General features: G+C 38.9%; 1 protein-coding gene across 2 annotated transcripts in view; it reads left to right on the forward strand.

Moving 5' to 3' along the window:
• Nucleotides 1-21,744, forward strand: part of LOC113646873 (collagen alpha-1(XXIII) chain) — a 60,942-nt gene that overhangs the window by 27,899 nt on the left and 11,299 nt on the right. For both annotated transcript variants that reach the window (XM_027153348.2, XM_047806030.1), the window contains exons 3-6: nucleotides 15,146-15,181; nucleotides 18,507-18,514; nucleotides 19,369-19,395; nucleotides 21,501-21,527. In XM_027153348.2, coding sequence (XP_027009149.1) covers nucleotides 15,146-15,181; nucleotides 18,507-18,514; nucleotides 19,369-19,395; nucleotides 21,501-21,527 — 98 coding nt within the window. The remainder of the gene's footprint in view (nucleotides 1-15,145; nucleotides 15,182-18,506; nucleotides 18,515-19,368; nucleotides 19,396-21,500; nucleotides 21,528-21,744) is intronic.

A 21,744-nucleotide genomic window follows, 5' to 3' on the forward strand; every position in this document is an offset into this window, starting at 1 on the left:
AAAAAGTGCCAACTCAGTATGATGAAATGAGACGTCTTTTGCCGTTTTGCATTATTTTCACGGATCATTTATCGTCTGGCAAAATATACCGTCAGACAGTGGGGCTTGTGAAAATCTGATCTTTGTGGAATGAACAGCATCTGTTGCTGCTTTAGATCTACGTTCAGAGAGTCTGGCTGAAGGCCGAGCGGTCTTAAAGCTGACCTACATGTAAACTCCTCCTGGATTAAAGCAGGATAAAAAAGATAGCTGAGCCCTTTTTAGATGACTTGTTTGGCTCTGGTAATTTGGTTGCGTTGCAGTTAGCAGCGTGGGATTTAGATGGAATGTATACATCTCTCCAGTTGCTACAACACAGCTGTAGCTTTGTACTGAAGGTTATGTACTTTAACATCCAGATAGACGCGTACACCATTTCGGCGTACACCATTTGAAATCCTTCACAGATATCTTTATTGTGTACTCTTTAACAGTGTACTCTGGTGTTAAGTAAAAGGAGAGTGACGGTTTAGTCGTTAATAAATGTTAGTCACTATGACTGTCATCTTACCTGTGAAAATGAGGACATGAACATATAGCCTTCATTCATTTATGTTTCAAAGCTGCCTGGTCAGGGTAACAGCGGATTAATCTGACATGTAATTCTGCTTTTATCACAGCATTTTGCCAACGATGACATTAACAAAGTTAAATTTAATGTTTCAATATAGATACGATAAACTCGCTTATGTTATAGTCGTTCACTCAAATGCCACCACATCGACAGTTATACTATAATTACTTAATAACTATAATGACTTTGTTTCACAGCATGTTTTATTATTATAATCATGTTAAAGTTGTAACCACTGTTCAAACCGTGCTATTATGCAGAAATAATGAACTTTCTGACCAATCGTATTCAAGAACTCAGCAGAATTCTCGAATCCCGAATTTATCATTCATTCATTCATTCATTCATTCATTCACTACCGCTTATCCGAACTTCTCGGGTCACGGGGAGCCTGTGCCTATCTCAGGCGTCATCGGGCATCGAGGCAGGATACACCCTGGACGGAGTGCCAACCCATCGCAGAGCACACACACTGTCTTTAACTCACACACTACGGACAATTTCCCAGAGATGCCAATCAACTTACCATGCATGTCTTTGGACCGGGGGAGGAAACCGGAGTACCCGGAGGAAACCCCCGAGGCACGGGGAGAACATGCAAACTCCACACACAAGGCGGAGGCGGGAATCGAACCTCCAACCCTGGAGGTGTGAGGCTAACGTACTAACCACTAAGCCACCGTGCTACCCTGAATTTATCATAATCTTTAAATTCTTCATGAGTATAAAATAAAATCAACCAGAATATTGAATAAACGGAAGATTATTTCCAGTTTTTTTGTCTGCAGAGCTGATTTGAAGAAGTGAGCATAGGTCAAGAGGTATAAGACAGGTCAAGAAGAAGTGGCAATATAGAAGGGTTAGAAAAGAAATGTCAAAAAGACTGGAGTGAATATTTCCACTGAAGAAAGTCCAAATAATACGAAAGCAGTTCGAGAGAGTTATAATAGAACATATAGAAAGCTTGGGCCTAAATGCTGTTAGACGGCATTTCTAATTTAAGTGGTTAAGGTGTTGGGCTACCAATCGGAAGGTTATGAGTTCAATCCCTGGTCCACCAAGCTGCCACTGTTGGGCCCCTGAGCAAGGCCCTTAACCCTCAATTGCTCAGCTGTATAAAAAAAGAAATAATGTAAGTCGCTCTAATAAGGGGTCTGACAAATGCTGTAAATAGAAAGGTAGAATGATTTAGATCTTTACATACGCTAAATTTTTCTTGGTTTGATAATGAACAAAGTTCAGCGACACCAAATCATTGAAACTGAACAGTTATTGATTGTTTTTTCTTTCTTTTTCTTTTTTTTTTCTTATGGTATGTAAACTATATGGAATGTTTCTTTTTCAAACTTTTTGCCAAAGCACGTAAAAATGAAGTTCTTCTTCTTAATGGGCCGAGCTTCAAGGCTAACCCCAGAGCTGCATGGCATCGTCACCAGCAGATATAAGATAGGAGAAATTGGAGAATGTACTTCACGCAACATGTTCCCACTTATAGGGATAAAGTGCCTGACTTCAGAGAAAAAAAAACACATTTCCTGACAATTTGCACCATCTGATCTGAGAACCTCCACTTTTTTGAGGGATTGTTTGACACATGTTGTTTTATTTATATTTATATATAGTTATTAATTTCCACGGTAAGAAGCTGACATTAAAGTGCTATTAAAGGTAAATAATCAGCATGGTGTTGTGATGCAGAAGTTTCTCTTAACACCTTTAAAAGTAGATTATATAAGAATAGCAATGTTTTATTCGTCATAACACAGCAATTTACCAACAATAATGTCAACATTACTGGAAAAACCGCAAAACGTCCTGTGGTGACTGACCTCTAAGTCAGAACTCCGGACACTGGAGACATGGTAACTTATCAAATGTTATCATCTCCAAACTTCATCTTTTTGCTGTTATAGAAATTTATTCAATACCTTCTGACCAAGATTTCAACAGTGGTGTGTTGTTAAAAATAGATAGATAGATAGATAGATAGATAGATAGATAGATAGATAGATAGATAGATAGATAGATAGATAGATAGATAGATAGATAGATAGATAGATAGATAAACATTAACATTAAAAAAACATTTAATTCCTCTTGGAAGTGTTGGAGTATTAAAAATATAGATAATATATTTTTTTTCTTAGATGGACAGTGAAAAGGTGCAGAAGCTTAAAGAATTCCTCAGAAAACCTCTTTCAAGCTGCTGCCTGTCAAAAGTCGACACCAAAGCTGTCTTAATCTGCTGCCATTTTCACACACTTCCCTTTGAGCTCGTGTCCTTCGTAACCGCACAGTTAATGTTCCATTAGCGTGCATGTCTGGTTCATGTTAACTCAATGGAAACCTGTAGCTTATGCCACTCACAGAGCTGAAACTCAGGGTTAGAGGGCTTCCTTCCTGCGGTGTTCCGATAGTGTGCTGCGATAGTGATACTGGGGAATGGAGCTAACTGACCCTGCAGCTAATTCACTGTTAAGATGAGACTTTCACTCAGATCTCCGAGTGTGTCATAGCAAGACACGATGTTTCTAAATGAAGTCACACAGAGGAAAATATGCTCTCCATTTTCTACTTATCTGAAAAGACTTTTTAGATGGAAAAACAAAACATGGATTCCTTGGAAAGCTTGGAAGTAGATTCTATTCCATGGAAGGCCACCTTGGAAAGGGTGTTCTGTAAACTCTTAGACTTAAGGAAAACAAGTGGGAAAAGGATTTGATTTCTGCTGGATATTCTGTAAAAGAGTTGTGCTGATCGACACCGACAGTAGAAATAAATCCATGCTACAAAATTAGTGCATCGTAACTTGTATCAAATGTTTTCAGAACACTGCATAATAGATTTCGGTTTAATTTAGCGTTTTGAAGTTCAGATAAAGGATTTTGTTGCTTTAATTACATAAATAATATTGCCTGGGCACAATAATACAAAGATTTTCCATTTCTTTGTATTTATTCCTCTGCAAATAAATCTGGCCCTGTTATTCTTGACAGTGATTGCATCTCTTGATTGTAATAACAATCTCGGGTGTAAAGTTTAATCCAACAAACCTGATTCTGATGAAATCCCGAACCCGAGACCCCACAGACAACGTGCTTCTGCATTCACGATCGTAATCTGTAAAGTGCCAAATATTTTCTCCCCGTGAATGTTTTATCTTATATCTAACATTATCCTGACAAAATCCTTTTTTTACTCTCACTTAGCTCGTAAAGCAAAGCAGAGCTCTGTGCTAGGCATATTTATTTACACAGCACAGATTACATACTGAACCCTCTGGAAGGTTTGAAATGTTTGTTTTTGCTACACGGATATGTATATTTCTATCGTACCACCCCGGTTTAGCCGTGCACCGAGACGGCAAGGTTTTCAAGCTCGTCGTAAGCCATATTTCAGCCCAGAAACAAATATAGGCTATAAGACCAGCACATTTGAAAGTGGAGTGAAAAACAACAATAAATCAGGGATCAGTTTACAGATATTCTCATAAGGAGACCACGTGCTTGTTATTAAAGGGATTACTCAACTACATGAAAGAGAAAAATAAAAGCAAACGCATGTAAGACACAGAGATCTACGCTGGTTTGTAATAATAGTTCATAATAATTTTTTATAAGGAATTCTCTACAGTAGTAAAACACTTACTTACGGGGTGTGTCCACATCGACAAATTATAGTATTTTGGAAGAACGTATTTGTTCAGCTAAACGATGACAAGGCTGTGTGACCTGTGTGAGGAAAGTTTGTCCTGGTCTTTAACTTTTACATTATGCCTGTTATTGTGCTCAAGTTCATTTCAATTATCTTGTCGTGGATGTTTATATGAGCAATCACATGCAGCTTTTTGCCAGGTGCTTTTTAAAGCCCAGTGCCACATCTGGAACCACTGTGGGATGAGGACAGTCATATGCTCACCAAGGGACCCGGAATTTCACAATTTCACAGGATATAATGACACAATGGACCACATTGTTCACAAAGATAGAGCTTTAGAAGATTTGGGTGTAGTTTTTGATTATAAACCATGACAAATGTTAATGTTATCTTTAGGAGCGGAAAATAATCTGCATTTTAAGGAGTTTTCAAGATCTGTTCAATTGTACAGAGTATATTATAGCCATTCTCATTTTATAAGAAAGTGGTATACAAGTAGATTCTGATTTTTATATGACCAGTAAAAATAAATAGGTAAATAAAATCTACCCAGAAACAAATTATTAAATTTCTGGAATTGATGGTAATAAAATCTTTAGAGCTGTTATTTTTTCACTTTACAGTCTTTACAGGGGCACGCTGGCTTCGGGGTTGGGGTTCGATTCCTGCCTCCGCCTTGTGTTTGTGGAGATTGCATGTTCTCCCCGTGCCTCGGGGGTTTCCTCCGGGTACTCCGGTTTCCTCCCCGGTCCAAAGACATGCATGGTAGGTTGATTGGCATCTCTGGAAAAATTGTCCGTAGTGTGTGACTGTGTGTGTGTGTGAGTGAATGAGAGTGTGTGTGCCCTGCGATGGGTTGGCACTCTGTCCAGGGTGTATCCTGCCTTGATGCCCAATTACGCCTGAGATAGGCACAGGCTCCCCATGACCCGAGAAGTTCGGATAAGCGGTAGAAAATGAGTGAGTGAGAGAGTCTTTACAGGTTACACGAAATGGTGTGAAAAACAAAAAACATTCACTGAGCTGCAGATCTGCAGGCATAAACACCTTGTTGATGAGCGAGTTCAGAAAATAATCACCTGATTGATTCGAGCTTAGACAAGGCTACAGAAGCGCAAAGAGCCTTTTTTTAACACGTTAAAGAGAAAAGCATCTCAGAATGGACACCATAGCAAATCCTGAGACGCGTAGGCAACAATAACAGAAGACCACATCATGGCCCATGAACCTGTGGCTATAGAGGGTAGAAGTTCATCAAAAAAGGACAAACGGAGATTAGAAAAATATCTCCTGGTGTTACAGGTGTCACCAGGTCTGTAAACAGGTGTTCATAATAAAATGGTCAGTGAGCTTAAAATGGAAAGACTAAACTGCTTCTTGGAAAAATGGATAAATTTTGTAATACACAACTGAGTGAATGTATTCCTGTTGAATCTGACCTGTTATTCTCAAACATAAATATAATAAAGGGTCAAATAAACTGAGTGAGACAGTGTTAATCAAAAGTCTCATATAAGACCTAATAAACTTATATAAAATCAAACAATCCACAATAAATGATTCTCTAATGTTTCTATTTTAAGTGTCTCATCTCATTTTGACTTCTAAGACTCGCAAAACCCCGATTTCGTTGTGGCCTGATGTGGGAGCCTCCAATCAGTGTCTCTTACACTGTCTTCACTCTTTCCTTTACTCTCAGAACAGTCTGTTATTTTGTGGCTGTTAATCTGTTGTTTACACCCTGTTCTTTCCACATCTGGAGTCATTTGCAGCAGCCAGCATGGTCACCCCCGAGCTAAGCAGCACACATGAATATCCAACTATGGTCTATTCTACAGTCAGCAAATCAGGACGAGGCCAAAAGCCTGTCTTTACGTTCCTTCCCTCGTACTGTATGGGTACCGAGAGCTGCAGGAGAAGTGAACTCTGCAGACGTCTTCAGCTGGTGGCGAGCATAACGAGCAGAGGGAATGTTTTTACAACTGGACTGAATTTATTTTGCAATGGAGGATTTCTTATATAACAAGTTGCTTCCCTATACCTCATGAGCCAAGTCAGTAAACAGGAAGGGGGGAAGGGGGCAACGCTGATGTTTATTATGTCACATTATTCCCTATATACCGTTGCATCTGTGTTTTTTTTTTTCTTACGAGAAGCTCCAGGTTAAAAAAAATAGATGCATGGAAACCACACTCCTGTCAGCAAAGACAGAATTTAAAGTTTGGTAGGAAACTGGATCAGACCCGGCAACGTTATTCCAGTCTTAAATTGTCCAGTTTTGGTGACTCTGTGATCAATGTAGCCTTAATTTAAGGTTCTTGGCTGACTGGAGTAAAACCTGATGTGCACTTCAGCTATTGTAGGCCATTCACCTCAAGGTCCAATTATTTTGTACATTCTGAGATGATTTTCTGCTCACCGCGGTTGCAAAGAGAGATTACTTGAGTTACTTTCCTTTCAATTCGAAGCACTTCGGCCATGTTCCCCTTACCGCTCTCATCAACAAGGCATTTGTGTGCGAGAGATCCAAATTTTCTAAAATACCCAAACCATCCCATCAGACACCAATCATCCATGCCACATATCAGTCAGTGAAATCAGATGTTTTCCCTATTTTGATGTTCGATGTAAAAATGATCATCTGCTGCATGATTGTCTGATTAGAATTAGGAAGATTAGTGTAGTGTAGTATATATATTAGTTATATATTTACCAGTATAGTGTAAATATATTAATATCAACCTTAATATCCTTCTACTTTTATTTTTTCTTTAAAGGCCCCTTGATGGGGGCACGGTGGCTTAGTGGTTAGCACGTGCACCTCACACCTCCAGGGTTGGGGGTTCGATTCCCGCCTCCGCCTTGTGTGTGTGGAGTTTGCATGTTCTCCCCGTGCCTCGGGGGTTTCCTCCGGGTACTCCGGTTTCCTCCCCCGGTCCAAAGACATGCATGGTAGGTTGATTGGCATCTCTGGGAAATTGTCCGTAGTGTGTGAGTGTGTGAGTGAATGAGAGTGTGTGTGCCCTGCGATGGGTTGGCACTCCGTCCAGGGTGTATCCTGCCTCGATGCCCGATGACGCCTGAGATAGGCACAGGCTCCCCGTGACCCGAGAAGTTTGGATACGCGGTAGAAAATGAGTGAGAGTGAGTGAGGCCTCTTGATGTATGGCAGCTACTTCTTAAGCAGAACCATTTCCTGATCCTTAGTGGTAGATTCTTTGCTCAACAGGCAGCATAATACATTATTCCCCATCATTTCCAGTTCTCATCTCTACCAGCTATAACTCTGGATACAGTTTCCAAAAGTCTGTCAGCATCTGGTATAAGAATATATAGAGGATCTTGCAATTTTTTCCCGTGGAAGCGTCTAATTCTCCGGGAGGAAATTACGGGTTGCACGAGTAAGAACATATTTTGGTGAATTGCTACATAACTCATTTTTCTATTTTTGACTCCTTATGTTATAGAGATAAAGGGGAACTTATCTTTTTATTGTGCATCGTAAATGTAAGTATGTGTTATATTACTTAGAGCAAATCCACCGAATATGCAAGAGGGATCGTGCTGTAAGAGTGTACACTTGTGCTGTATATTCACTTTTTCATCTGAGCCTTTTCCTTTTGAGTATTTTGGCTGTTTCAACTTAAAATCCAAAGAAACTAAAGTGCTACCCTGTGGGCAAGCATGAAGTAAAGGCTTTTAAAGATTTAGACATGTTTCTGATTTGTTCCTGGAATGCATTTAACCAAAATGTGACCTTATTATGCAATCTACTATGACACGGATGACATTATAGAAAAATCTGGATTAGCTAAAATACTTCTGATGACTTGGACGCAAATTAATGAACCGTGGCTATATAATCAGTCAAAGTGACTGATATGGCACATATGGATATGGCACTTGCTAAGGCATATGTTGTATGAGGATATGTCACTAGCCTACACACACACACACACACACACACACACACACACACACACACACACACACACACACACACACACACACACACACACACACTGATTGCAAACTATGAATTCAACCCACAGTGTTTTTATAGTGAACTCAAAGCATGATCAGCAGTAATTGGATGAATAAACTGAGCAGGAGCAATGATATTGCTGTCACAGCTTTTTTTATTACAATAATAATCTATGAAAGTCTTCATACTTTCCTATCTGTGTTTCTTCTTTGGATCTGTTCAGCCTCCTCTCAAGTCTTGGGAGCGTTTTACATTCACATCCAGTGCAAGGCTCTCGTTCTTTCATGCACCAGCGATACAGTGCTATGTTGGTGCCGTTTGCGCTTCATGTGCGATTCAGATTGGAATGTTCGATCCTATCAGAGGACCACTTGTGTTGGAAGTTGCTCATAAGCTTTTTCTTTTTCTCTTTTGGCTTGCCAGATTTTCTTGTGAAGTTAAGTTTCAGAGTGTCAAAATGAACTCTTGTCTATCGGCAGCATTAAGTCGTTATTTTTTTTATTGTAGTTCTAATAAATCATAATGTTATAGTTATAAATAATCCATAATGTTGTAATAAAGATAGATTCTGGGATGTCCTTTTACATAATGAGTTTACACTCTAGTTGGCTTGTGTAATATTAATGTTTGTTTCTCTGTTTGGGATTTATCAATGAAATGAGTAAAGCGATTTTAGCATTTCTACCGTTTCGGTTTTAATAGTAATACAGGATCAGCTGTGCAGTCGGGAACTGCTTGTTGAAGTCGTGCTGATCGCCATCTTCCCTGCAGAATCCGACTACATACACAAACAGTACAGAATAAGCGTACAGATGCTGCATTTTACTCAAAATGTCTGACCCAGATCAGGATTAGTCTCCTGGGTGGCACAAATGCAAGCAAAGAGAAATCCAAACATAGTGTTGGCACAATGCCAGCACAGAAAAGAAAAACACCACAACTCATTTATACCATATCATACTTTCTAATTATCATCATCATCATAATTGTTTTCGTAATGTTAGATCTGACGCTTAGTTGTAGGCCTGTTTCATGTGGTCAAATTCTTCTTTTTATTTTTTTACCTTTTTATTGCCACTGCTAATAAATACAGCTAACCAACGATTAGCTGATGAAGTCAACTATCCATGGACAGATTTTATTTCACATTTTTAGTGACAAAAAGTAAGAGTGCCCTACAAGTCCACAGTCAAGCGCGTGTGAGATTGGTGGGTTGGCATCGTCAATTGATTTTGGAGAGTTCAAAAAATCATGCCAATGAACATTTATTAAAAAAATCATGGCTCATGAGAATTGGTTCAATCTGCAAACTTGTTTCTTTGTCATAAGCAAATGATTGTTAGAAGTCATTCAACGCTAAGCAGAACAAACTGTTCAAGCCGTTCGGAGAATCCCGGCTGGAGAGAAAAAAAAATATTATTTCCAAAAAGAACTTATGTCTTTGTGTTTAACTAAGACAGAAATTGTAACACACAAGAAAGAAGAATTATAAATTACAATATTTGTCTAATCCGCAATAATCAGGGTTTGGAATTGGTCATGATTTAATTGTTGTTGAAAAATGTTATATAATATTGTATACATTACATATAGTGTAACAGCCAGCGGGATCTGGTTTCATATGAAAGCACTCATTGCTAAATTGGTGTAAATCGTCGCTGTCGAGCAGAATCCTCGTATCTCCAAAATCATTATTTTTCAGGAAATTAAAAAAAACGCTGTATCTTATCTGCAATGCACAGGGGTTAGTCCGCGTTGCAGTGGATTGTCTTGCGCGAAATTCCAGTCCTCAGACGAGAACCAGAACTAGCAGGGGTCAAGATTTTTTTTTCTTTGAGCCCAGTGTTTTGAAGACATTTACCTCAGAAGACGTGTTGATTCGTTGCGACTCTTCTTGAGGAGAAATATGCTGTGAAGCTCTCTCGCGGAGTGAGGAAGAGGTGGACAGTTGAAGTGTCCAATTGAGTTAAGATATTTGCGCTCAAGCTATTTTCAAGACTTTAGATTGGTTAATAACTTGTAAAAATAACAGACCAACGTGGGGACTGACCAGTAGCATCGATATGCGAAAAAATATGAAATTGGCCAAATTTGGACATACGAGGTTTCCGCCCGACAGCGACGAAATGCTAGTTTAAATGCAAGGACGTAGAGGCACTACAGGGTGGCATTGAAAACATTTACAGCAATAGGTAGATTCTCACAGCCAGAGCGACTTACATTTATCTCATTTATACAGCGGTATCAGATCGGTGGCTATGGGATTTAAACTCATAACCTTCCAATCAGTGTTTCAACACCTTAACCACTGAGTTACCACATCCCTGTTAGAGCTGTATGCACAGTTGGGATTCCCATGCTAATCTTCCTTGGAATTGTGCTAATTTCAATTCAGTGGGAAAGCGAGCCATAAGTAATTCCCACTCCTTTATGTCTAACTGTGTTCGAAATATGGTTTACTAACTGCTCCTTTTACTCATTCTACCCAGTGTTCTTGTCTGAATACTAATGCATCACTTACAAGCGAGGCCAAATTTGAACCCTGAATATTCTTCGTCTTCTGCAGCACCGCTCAATGTTGGATATACGACATTAATCAGAATCTGGAGTGAATTTTAATCCCAGGTGGGTGGGGAATGCCCGGTCCATTTACTGCTTTTATTTCCTCCTTCTTTTCACACCTTTCTCTACTGTAAAGCTTTCTCTCTGGTGTAACCAATTAAACATCCTAACATGGAACACGTGTGCAATTAGTCCCTGCAGAATTCGTCATGAAACCAAAACCGCTCATTAATTTACATTCTGACGTCACTCTTAATATAACACCGATGGAGAGCCAAACCTCCACCAGGCACCTGATAAAACTTTCCAGAGGAAGTGTTACGGTATTAATTAAAGTTAAATCGTTTTTGTATGTTATATGTGTTAACTTGGAGCGTTGTAGTATAAATTAAAACTTTTTGAAAGCCTACTGTAAATGTTGTGCCTTTTCATCTGTTGTGGTTATTAGCAGGAAACGAATTTTATGGGCATGCCAGGTTTTATTTATAACAGAAATAGGGCAAAGACGAATGTGATATTAAAAGCAATAACTACATCATTTGAGGCATTTACCCATGCCTTTCTAGGGGGGCACGGTGGCTTAGTGGTTAGCACGTTCGTCTCACACCTCCAGGGTTAGGGGTTCGATTCCTGCCTTCACCTTGTGTGTGTGGAGTTTGCATGTTCTCCCCGTGCCTCGGGGGTTTCCTCCGGGTACTCCGGTTTCCTCCCCCGGTCCAAAGACATGCATGGTAGGTTGATTGGGATTTCTGGGAAATTGTCCGTAGTGTGTAAGCGGTAGAAAATGAATGAATGAATGAATGAATGAATGAATGAATGCCTTTCGACTTGCATCATTTAGAAGGCCTGCCCTGTATATTATAAGATCGTTGAATAAGTCTGTAGTGTGCAGTTTATGAACTAATGACCTTTAGTTCAGAGATGTTCCATGTTCAGTGTTCACTCATTTTAACCTAAATCAGTCTCATATGTTAAATAAGTAAATATTGACAGCAGAATTCATTGAAGACCTTCTGCGTTTTCCTGGAATTAGGATAATTTCATTTCAGAAATGATACAATGGCTTCTGAATAATGTTTGCATGCTTATTGAACACAGTTGTTTATCTAGATGGAAATAAGCCTTACGTCATTACTTACTAACAGCCTGTGGACCATTTGGCATAAGATATCTCATCGCATAAAATGAAAACATGAGGAAAAGGATGGAGGATTTTATTACTTAGGATGCTGAGCTGAAATGAAATGCAGGACTGTTTTTGAAGCACAGGAGTAAACTCTGAGCATACCTTTACAGGAGTATAGACATAGGTCCCAATTATTATATCAACCTTCTCCTAGTATATAGCATCACTTACGATGGGCTGTTGATCATTAGCTCCTAACTGTTCATGCTAGCCTCACATGTAAGTCTGGATGGAAACATTTTGACTGCTTTATCTGTTTGGACAGTGTTTACTGTGGACACATTTATCTTTTGAGCGATAAAGAAAATGATAAAAGAAGAATTTGATACACCCTTTAAGTGCTAATGTTTTAATAACTAGGTACAACTTCATAATTGTTTAGCTAAATGCTCTCTAGAGCCATATATGTCCCATCCGTTGAAGACGGGTCTTATGCTTCAGTAGCTATGAATTACTCACTCACTCATTTTCTACCACTTATCCCAACTTCTTGGGTCACGGGGAGCCTGTGCCTATCTCAGGGGTCATCGGGCATCGAGGCAGGATACACCCTGGACGGAGTGCCAACTCATCACAGGGCACACACACACTCATATTCACTCACACACTCACACACTACGGACAATTTTCCAGAGATGCCAATCAACCTACCTTGCATGTCTTTGGACCGGGGGAGGTAACCGGAGTACCCGGAGGAAACCCCCGAGGCACGGGGAGAACATGCAAACTCCACACACAAAAGGCGGAGGCGGGAATCGAACCCCCAACCCTGGAGGTGTGAGGCGAACGTGCTAACCACTAAGCCACCCTGCCCCTAGCTATGAATTAGCTGGTTCATAAATAAACATGGCTTGTCTTTGCATCAATCGATTGAGATGAAATTCATTTTTGAAGGTAGAGGAATTTGTACGAGGTTGTGGTTCCTTCCTTCTCTGAGGTGTTTTCCAACTTTGGATTCCTCAATACTGGAATATATCACTTCCTCAGACTGAGTGAGAACACGGTTATGTCTTTAAACACAATTCAGGGTTTCTCTATCAGTAAGAGTAAGTAATAAGCTCTTGTTAATCCCTTCGCTGTACTCCATGTTCATTTTTGGGTAGTTTAGATTTGCCAGACACATGGCATATCTCAAATGCTATTGCTCGTTGTGGACGTCATTCAGTCAGTTCAACACACCATCGCTTTGACTTCCTGTTTCTTGAAATACTTCATTTTACAAAATCACATCACAGCCAAAAAGTTATTTTAACAAGGACTTTTAATACTGTGCATTTTCAATTTAAATAGTTATAGGGCTGTAAAATTGGATATGGTCCTTGTATTTAGTAATAAATATGTTAGCCAAATTAGCCCATATGTTCTCATGCTTTAAACCCCATGACTTTCAATTTTAAGGTTTATACCTTTTTTTTTTTTTGTCCTATAAACTTGCAGTACATTCATTTGTATTGTTCTCGCTTACTTGAGTCTGTAAATTCTTCAGGTTTTGATCACTACCTGGAGCATTTGGTTGTGGAACAACTCATTTCTGTTTGGCTGCGACTGGCAGCTCTCACTTTTCTGTACCACGCTCTTCCGTTTCGTCCGGTCTGTGGTGAGGAGGACGAATGACTATAGATGGCTGTGTTTATTTGTCCGAACTCATGTGATGTCATTCTTGGCTTCCCCTGGTGCTGCAGATGCGAGACAATGTGAATGGGTTTAGATACACTTCCTTGTCAGAGGGAACCTTTTTCCCCTCGTTATCTACAAACAGGACACTCCTCGGGATATTTTCCTCTGTGTAATCAGCCCATGTGTGCCTCAAGTGGGAAAAAAGGAAGTGCCATTTTTCTCACGCATAGGTTAGTGTCAATGGTGCGGTCGATGCCAACAGACACTGGACTATTCATTAGACAGATCAATAGATTAATTAGAGTTATTGATTTTGTTCTCTTAACAAATATGCGCATTTACCCAAGTACGAATCCTGTTATTTTATTTGTTGCCTTACTTTTAAGCCTTTGAAATCTAGTTTTGTAGGTTCGGTTCCAACAGAAATGATAGGTCACTGTGGCCTTATTGGAGACTCCTGTATTTATCATATTTTCAAGGTGCATAAAAAGCAATGGAGGAATGTATGTATTTGCCGTAGCTGCTAAAAAAAACTGATACTAGAGCAGAGTTGAATTCTCAAATCGGATTGGTAAGATATGTGTGCGTTCGGGCGTTGGTGGCTTAAGCAGTTAAAGCTCTGAGTTGTTGAGCAGATGATTGGGCTTCAAGCCCCAGCACTGCCACGCTACCACTGTTGGGCCCTTGAGCAAGGCACTTAACCTTCACTTCTCCAGGGTGCTGTATGATGGCCGACCCTGTACTCTGCGAAGAAAGAATTTCACGGTGCTGTAATGTATATGTGACAAATAAAAGCTTCTATTCTATTATTTTTATATTACAGCACAGCTCTGACAGTGGTTACATCTATAACATGAACGAAAGGTTCATATTAATACAATCAACCTAATGCGTTATTGTTTCTATTGTCACTGCTCATTGGTAGGAACTTGTACAGCAGACACACCACCCAATAATAATCTACATGTGTTTGAGAAAGAAAAATGTACACTCATTGATGTGGTGCAGTTCATTCATGACGAGACATTATTTAACATGATGGTGTGCAAAGTTTCATGGGAAAATCTTCAAGACAGAGAAAAGTGATGGAGAAAGTGATGCTTCAGGGAATGACGCTGCAGGGAATGACGGTTTATAAATGCAATAACATAAACAATAACAGGAATGAACTTGCATCACAGAGGTTCTGCTCCATTAAATCTTTACTATAAACTTAAAATGAGTGACATGACTTTATAAATAAATTAGACATTGTAATCAATGGCAATGTGGTATAACTGCAGTAGCACAGTCTAGACTGCATGGTTATAAGAAAATAATCCACTCTGATGTGACAAAAGCACTATGTTTCACCACTGCATCAATTATTTATTAGTCAGGATACATGCCAGTGTACCAAGCATGACATTTAACACGAACAAATATTTATATTTATACACGTGATCACTGTATACTGTTTCTCGTTCTCTGTCTAAATTCAGTTCAACATTAATATTTTTCTTTTTTTATTTATTTATTTCTGCAGGACCCCCAGGTAGACGTGGAAGAAAAGGGAATCCCGGTGAGTATTTATTACCTTTCACAACTTAAGAGGAGTTTTTAGTGATTTCAAAACATCTCCTCTTAAATGTCATCATTAAGTTTGTCCAATATTCTCTTTTATGTTCTCTTTTTTTTTTTGGTCATATTATTCTTGAGATGAAAGAAAACATCGGTCCAGATTGAGGCCGTGAATAAGAAACGAAAAGAACATATTAAGTAAGACAAAGGTAAAGAAGGTAGATAGTAGGTTTTAAATTTGTTTTATTAAAACCACAAAGTTCTTTCGGATATGTTTGAAATAATTAACTACTGAGATAAGAATTCCCACTTGCACACATGTGAAGCTGTTTCTGTATTTATGACTTCATTTTAACAGTGTGCATCAGATCAAAGAACAATCTTTATAACTCCCTGTCAGACAGTAGCTTTCTCCTGGATTCGATCCACATTGTTTCACCTGAATGTTGATTCATTTATGGATGAAATGTGGTTCCTTTAAATGCCATAGTCTGACCCAGCTCGTGTTTTAATAATAATGTTGTTGCCACACTGAACTTAATGCACATATTTTATATGAGATAGATTGCTATGAACTGCCTCTTATGAATATTTGTATTTTTTCTTTTTTTTTGTATTCTGTATTTCAACTGGCTAGATGGAGGGATAGATAATTGCATGAAGAAATGAATGGTTGGCTAGATAAATGATGGGTTGGAGGGATGGATGAAAGTTTGTATGTATAGGTGGATGGATGGATGGATGGATGCATGGATGGATGGATTGGGGAAAAAGATACTGGTAAAATGATGAATGGGGATAAAAATCGTTTAATAGATGAGTGATGGATAAATGAACAGATGAAGGATTATGGATTGATGAAGGAATGTATGTATTATGGATGGATGGATTTATGAATGGATTAAGTGGGTAGTTAAATAGGTTAATAGATGGATAGCTGGATTGTTGGATGGATGGATGAACTTTGGTTTCAAAGTATCTGTACACAAGCGAAACAAAACAAAGAAACAAACCATCACTGTGTTTGTGTGTGGGTGTGTGTGAGTGTGTCTGTGTGTGTGTGTGAGTGTGTGTGTGTGTGTGTGTGCATGTGTGTGTGTGTGCAAAAAGAGATAATAAGATATTGTAGGTGAGATAAGTGTGAATCAACACCTGCAAACATTAGAAAAAACAACATAGTGCATACATCATCAGAGACCCCAGTCACAAACACAGGCTTTGGTGGACGAAGGGAGAAGAACTGTGTCTTTGTTCTCAGTTTGATGACTTTGGCCCATGGTGACGACGGGAGGACCGACAGCCTCCAAAACACACAGCCTGTTCTCCATAAAAAGCTCCCCTTCAGTGGCCCAGGGCTTTTGGTGACCTGAACTGACACAGTGGGATCCTTCTTGCATTTCTCTATCTTCCAATGACTCCCTCCCTTTTCTCATCATGGCAGAGATGGATCGGGTTTCCCACATTTAAAAGAGACCTTATCAGTGCAGCCATTTGTAGGAGTTCTTGTTTGTTTACATTGTGCTCTGATCCTGTCCAGATCGGCTCAAGACCTTTGCAGCTCTGCATATGATTCAAATCTTCATTTTCTCCAGCTATCATCTCTCTGGAGTCACCAGAGCTTTGCCAGCGACTGTTTAATCCATTATGCTTAATGGAATGGACAGGGACGAAGGAAACTATGCAGAAGGAGTGGGACTGAGAGCCCACATTACCAACATCCTATGTGACACTTACAGTATTGTAAACCTTTTGCAGTAAGGCCAAGAGAGCTTAAGCTTCTGCATCAACTGATGTTTACACAGAGGTTATGTTCTGAGAAGTTCATTTCTGTTAAAGCCAAGCTGATCCAAAGAGACTTGTATGAGAATGTACAATATTTATTATGCAAGACTGATCTTTTGCCCGCTGAGATTGTTTCCACACTGCTGGGATGCTTCACATTTTCTTGGTGACTGTGTTCGATTCAACAGATGCCTGTGATTTTAAGGAATTTTCCTCTGAACATTTCTCAGACCTGTTGATGTTTTCAGCTCCTTCAGGGCAAATTTATATAAGATCAGATTACTGACATTGTTGATCTAAAACCTCGGTCTATACAGAAGAAGGAAGCATTGTATTTTTCACCACCTCACGCAGCCATTCAGAAGTCATAGAACCACAGGCAGAATTGCAACTACTATTGTTTTGTTCCTGCTTCATCTATCAGTAAGTTGGAAGCAAATAGAGAACAAATAAAAGACCACATGCAATTTGATATAATTCGAGTGAAGGTTTCACTGGTAAATATCTGTACATCAGCTTCTTGACCCTACACACTCACCTGGATCTTTAGTGTCAGTGTGGCCTTAGTTCTGGTGACTCCTGTTCCTTTGGACTGTTCCTGGAAGAGAACATCTATGTGACTAGTGACACCAATGTGCACTTTAATGTCAATTAATGAAACTGCAAACATGCAAACATGAATACAAATTGGTGGCACAGTGGTGCAGAGTGTAGCATTGCTGCCTCACAGATCCAGGGTCCCAGGTTCATTCTTGAGCCTGGGATACTGTCAATGGAATTTTGCATGTACTTCCAGTGGATTTCCTCCTATGGGTTCTTCGGTTTCCTTTCACTGACCAAAATGGGGTGTCATGCTAGGTGTAAATGTATGTGTGTTTGTGTGTATGGACTCCCATCTGATCCAGGGTGATTTCTCCCACCATGCTCTAAGTGTTCCTAGAACAGGCTTTGGTTTTACACAATGGTCCTGAACAGGAGAAAGTACTTACTGAAGATTAGTGAATAAATACAAAAGTTTACCTGAATGCAAATATGAATTGTGAAATATGGTTTAAAAATTGTGATTATAGACTTAAATTGCACCCCAGACACTGTACAGTGGACATTTCAATGCAAAATGCTGTTTGCATCCAGTTGCATTTGCCTTTTCCTATCCGTTCACTCATTCATATATTCTTTCATTCATGTTAGGTAATCACCTGATATTAGTCATGGTTGTGATGGATTTGATAAACCATCTGCTATAAAATTAATTTAAATTTTGTTCTAGTTTGGCTCTGTTAAATTTCCCCTAGGTGAGAATTAATGCATGGGTGTGGACAGATATCCCATCCAGGGGGTATTTCTGCCTCACACCCATTGCTTCTAAAATATGCTTTGGATCCACTTCATCCCTGATTACAATAAGGTAGTAACTGGAGAGGAATGAATGAAGGATTGGACTATATCATGAAAATGATATAAACAATTGTATTAAAAATACTGTATGTAAAAAAAAAACGTGCTCAAAAGCTAACAGTTACTTGTTTGTGTTTGTGTTGCAGGAACTCCAGTAAGTACCCCTATATCTGTGGACTCATTAATGCAGAACACATGTATGTGAATCTGGCTCATGGTCAGCCATGACATGATCCAAATTCAATTCCCATCACCATTCTAGCTAACAGATATAATGTTGGCTATAAGCGAGGTAAGATAAGATTGAGTGCAGTATGGAGTTTGGATCCATAAAAATGATTTAAAATCAACTGCAGTTCCATGTTCTGCATATTTTTGTTGGCATTCATACTCTTGTGGGCCAACTTTAAGAGTTTGAGCTGTTTTCTCATACAGCATAGATCTTAGAGCCACTGATAGGTGGTGTGATGAACAATTGTTGTTTTTTTTTTGGGTTTTGTGGGGGTTTAGTCTGCAAAACTCTTTTAAACTTACATATGAAGTACACACTTGCTCCTCAAGACATGTGCAATGTGTGTGTGTGTGTGTGTGTGTGTGTGTGTGTGTGTGTGTGTGTGTGTGTGTGTGTGTGTGTGTGTGTGTGTGTGTGTGTGTGTGTGTGTGTGTGTGTGTATGTCTACAGTATGTATGCATGTATGTATAAGAACAAAGAGAACATGCTTTGCCATGCTCCCACACATGCTTTAACTTTACTAGATATTGACATCACTGGGGCTTAAAAATATATAAAGCTAATAATTTGCTGGAAGGAGTTTTGAGGAAGTTAATTATACTTACAAGCAGATGGAAGAGATTTAAAATATGCATTCCATGTTTAAATACACCACCTTTAAATACAGCAGATTAGTTTAAGCATGTGAAGCTTCAGTTGGTTTACTCTTCAGAAACAGGGGTGGATTGTGTGCGTATTACATGTTTTATGGTATTTTATTTATTTAATCCTTACAGGGAACTCCAGGGCGAGATGGCTACCCGGTAAATATCTTTCTAATTCTCATAAGTACATAACAAGTGTGACTTTAATAGACTTATCCACCTTAAGGTAATACAGAGCGCCACCTGCTGGAAATTCTGTCAGTTTCTTCTGGCATATTTTTTCAATATTATGTCTTTGATGTGGTAAGGATGAATGAAAACTAGAAAACAGTTTGAGTTGATGATGAACTATTTCCTCTTGGTTTATTACTGTTTACCAAAGAGTCAGTACTTCTCTGGAGGGCTCTTGTACCTTGTTTTTAGAAGTTCTGCTTAATTGTAACTGGCAAAACCTCAAGTACCCAAAATTAGACAAAAATGTTTTGCATTTTCACATTCTGATTAAGGATTATTTACATGAGTTTAAAGCAAACAAGAAATAGCATAATATAAGTACATACACACATAACTAAGCAAGGACAATTGGAGCAACGATTATTAATATTAGTTGATATTTGAACACAACATTCTCTGTATATAAGCACTGCACAAAAATCACTGATCTTGTAACACCATATGTACAAGGCTCTATTGGAACAGGGGACTTAGTTGTAAGCACCCTGACTACTGCATATGCAACTTATTTTAACAGTCCCTGCACTGTAATAATGCAAACACGCAACTGTGTGAAGTCAGTCCAAGCACAACAATTGATCTGGTCCAGACTCTTGCCTGAACTGTACTGCCATATGTGGTGTTATTAGTCCTCTCTGTCAGAGCTATCATATCAAAGCAAGATATCAAATAATCTTTCTTAATTTCAACCTGCTTATCTGTATCTCCTGTCCCTTTTCTAGCTTGTCTGTCTAGCTTCGGTTTGAATTTTATTCGTTTACTTTGGAGACACGAAGAATGTGAAAATTCAAATCCAATTGCTTTTATAATCCTTTCCAAAGCTTAAATTGGTGTAGCTGAGAAAACTACAGCTCTGTTGTACTTCGGGGCATTTATTGATTTTGTTTGCATGGTAAATAAGTACGAAGTGATTCTGAGTGACAACCTTTCTATCCTATTCTATGTCTAATAGGAGTGGTCTTTTCCAGAATGATTCTACCCACATGTACGATGCACATGGGAATAGGAAATAGTTTTATCAATAATACATTTATGTAAATTATATTATATGGCCTATACACTCCCAAGATGGACACCAGAATGGTGTTTATTGCTCCTGTACCTTTCTAGAGGCTTGTAGAATAAGATGACACAGTATGCTGAAGATGTACATGTTTTGGTGTCTCATGATGGATTCACACTTTATGTTAGATTTTCCTTTAATTTGTCACCCATACATATGTTTATTTGCTGACAGCCAAGATAATTACGGGTCATTGAGGGGTGTTTCAGCACCTCTTGTGGAGTGGACAGCGACCTCGCTGCCCTGTAGCATGAGCCTGAATCATGAATGAGTCTGAATTAATGAATGAAGCTTGACTGAATTTCTCAAACAAGATGATTCAGTGTACTGTATCTCTTGTACTGTATGCCATGTAACATACACTATATAGCCAAAACTTTGTGGACAACTGTCTGTCACACCCACACATGGATAGTATTCCACAAGAGTTTGGATCTTGGTTGTTGGCAGTTTTCCCCTTTCAGTCGTAAGAGCATTAGTAAGGTCAGGCACTGACGTTAAGCAAGGAGGTATGCATCATTGTCAGTGTTCCAGTTCATTCCAGTCCATGAAGTTCAAAACATTTCTTCATGGTCTTCAATTTGTGTATGTAGGCATTTTCATGCTGGAAATGAAGTGGAACCAGTGAAATACTGTAGCTTTGTAATGCTACAGCATACAAAAATATCCTATACACATTGGTGCTATCTACTTTGTGGAACAGTTGGGTAAGGCACACATATGCCAACATCCCTATCTGGTCATGTTATACAATTTCCAACTCATTATAAAAAAAACCTTCTCACCCACATTATCAATATCCATAGGTACTGTATATCCTTGCCCTTATTCATTACAGTATTATGAGATAAAAAAAATTCATAACAATAACTTCCACAATGTCATACGTTCTAGGATAAAGTATAAATACGATGCATTTGAGCCTCTAATGGCTTTCTCTGTCTCTCTTTTTCTCCTTCTCATTCAGGGTCCTCTTGGTGTGGATGGTAAGCCTGTAAGTACTCCATTCTGTCATTATATAGATCACCATATAACAGAATAGTGTAGAATACAGTATGGTAGTTTGGCATTTGGTAGTCTCTTTGTCTGTTTTTTATCTAACTCTTTCATTTTTTATCTTGATATTTCAGATGTACAAAACATAAAGATATATCATGATAAAGTAGTCCGGCCATTAGTATACATATTTTGTTATAGTGCAGTAGTATATT

The sequence above is a fragment of the Tachysurus fulvidraco genome, chromosome 21, assembly GCF_022655615.1.
Source record: "Tachysurus fulvidraco isolate hzauxx_2018 chromosome 21, HZAU_PFXX_2.0, whole genome shotgun sequence".
Taxonomy (NCBI): domain Eukaryota; kingdom Metazoa; phylum Chordata; class Actinopteri; order Siluriformes; family Bagridae; genus Tachysurus; species Tachysurus fulvidraco.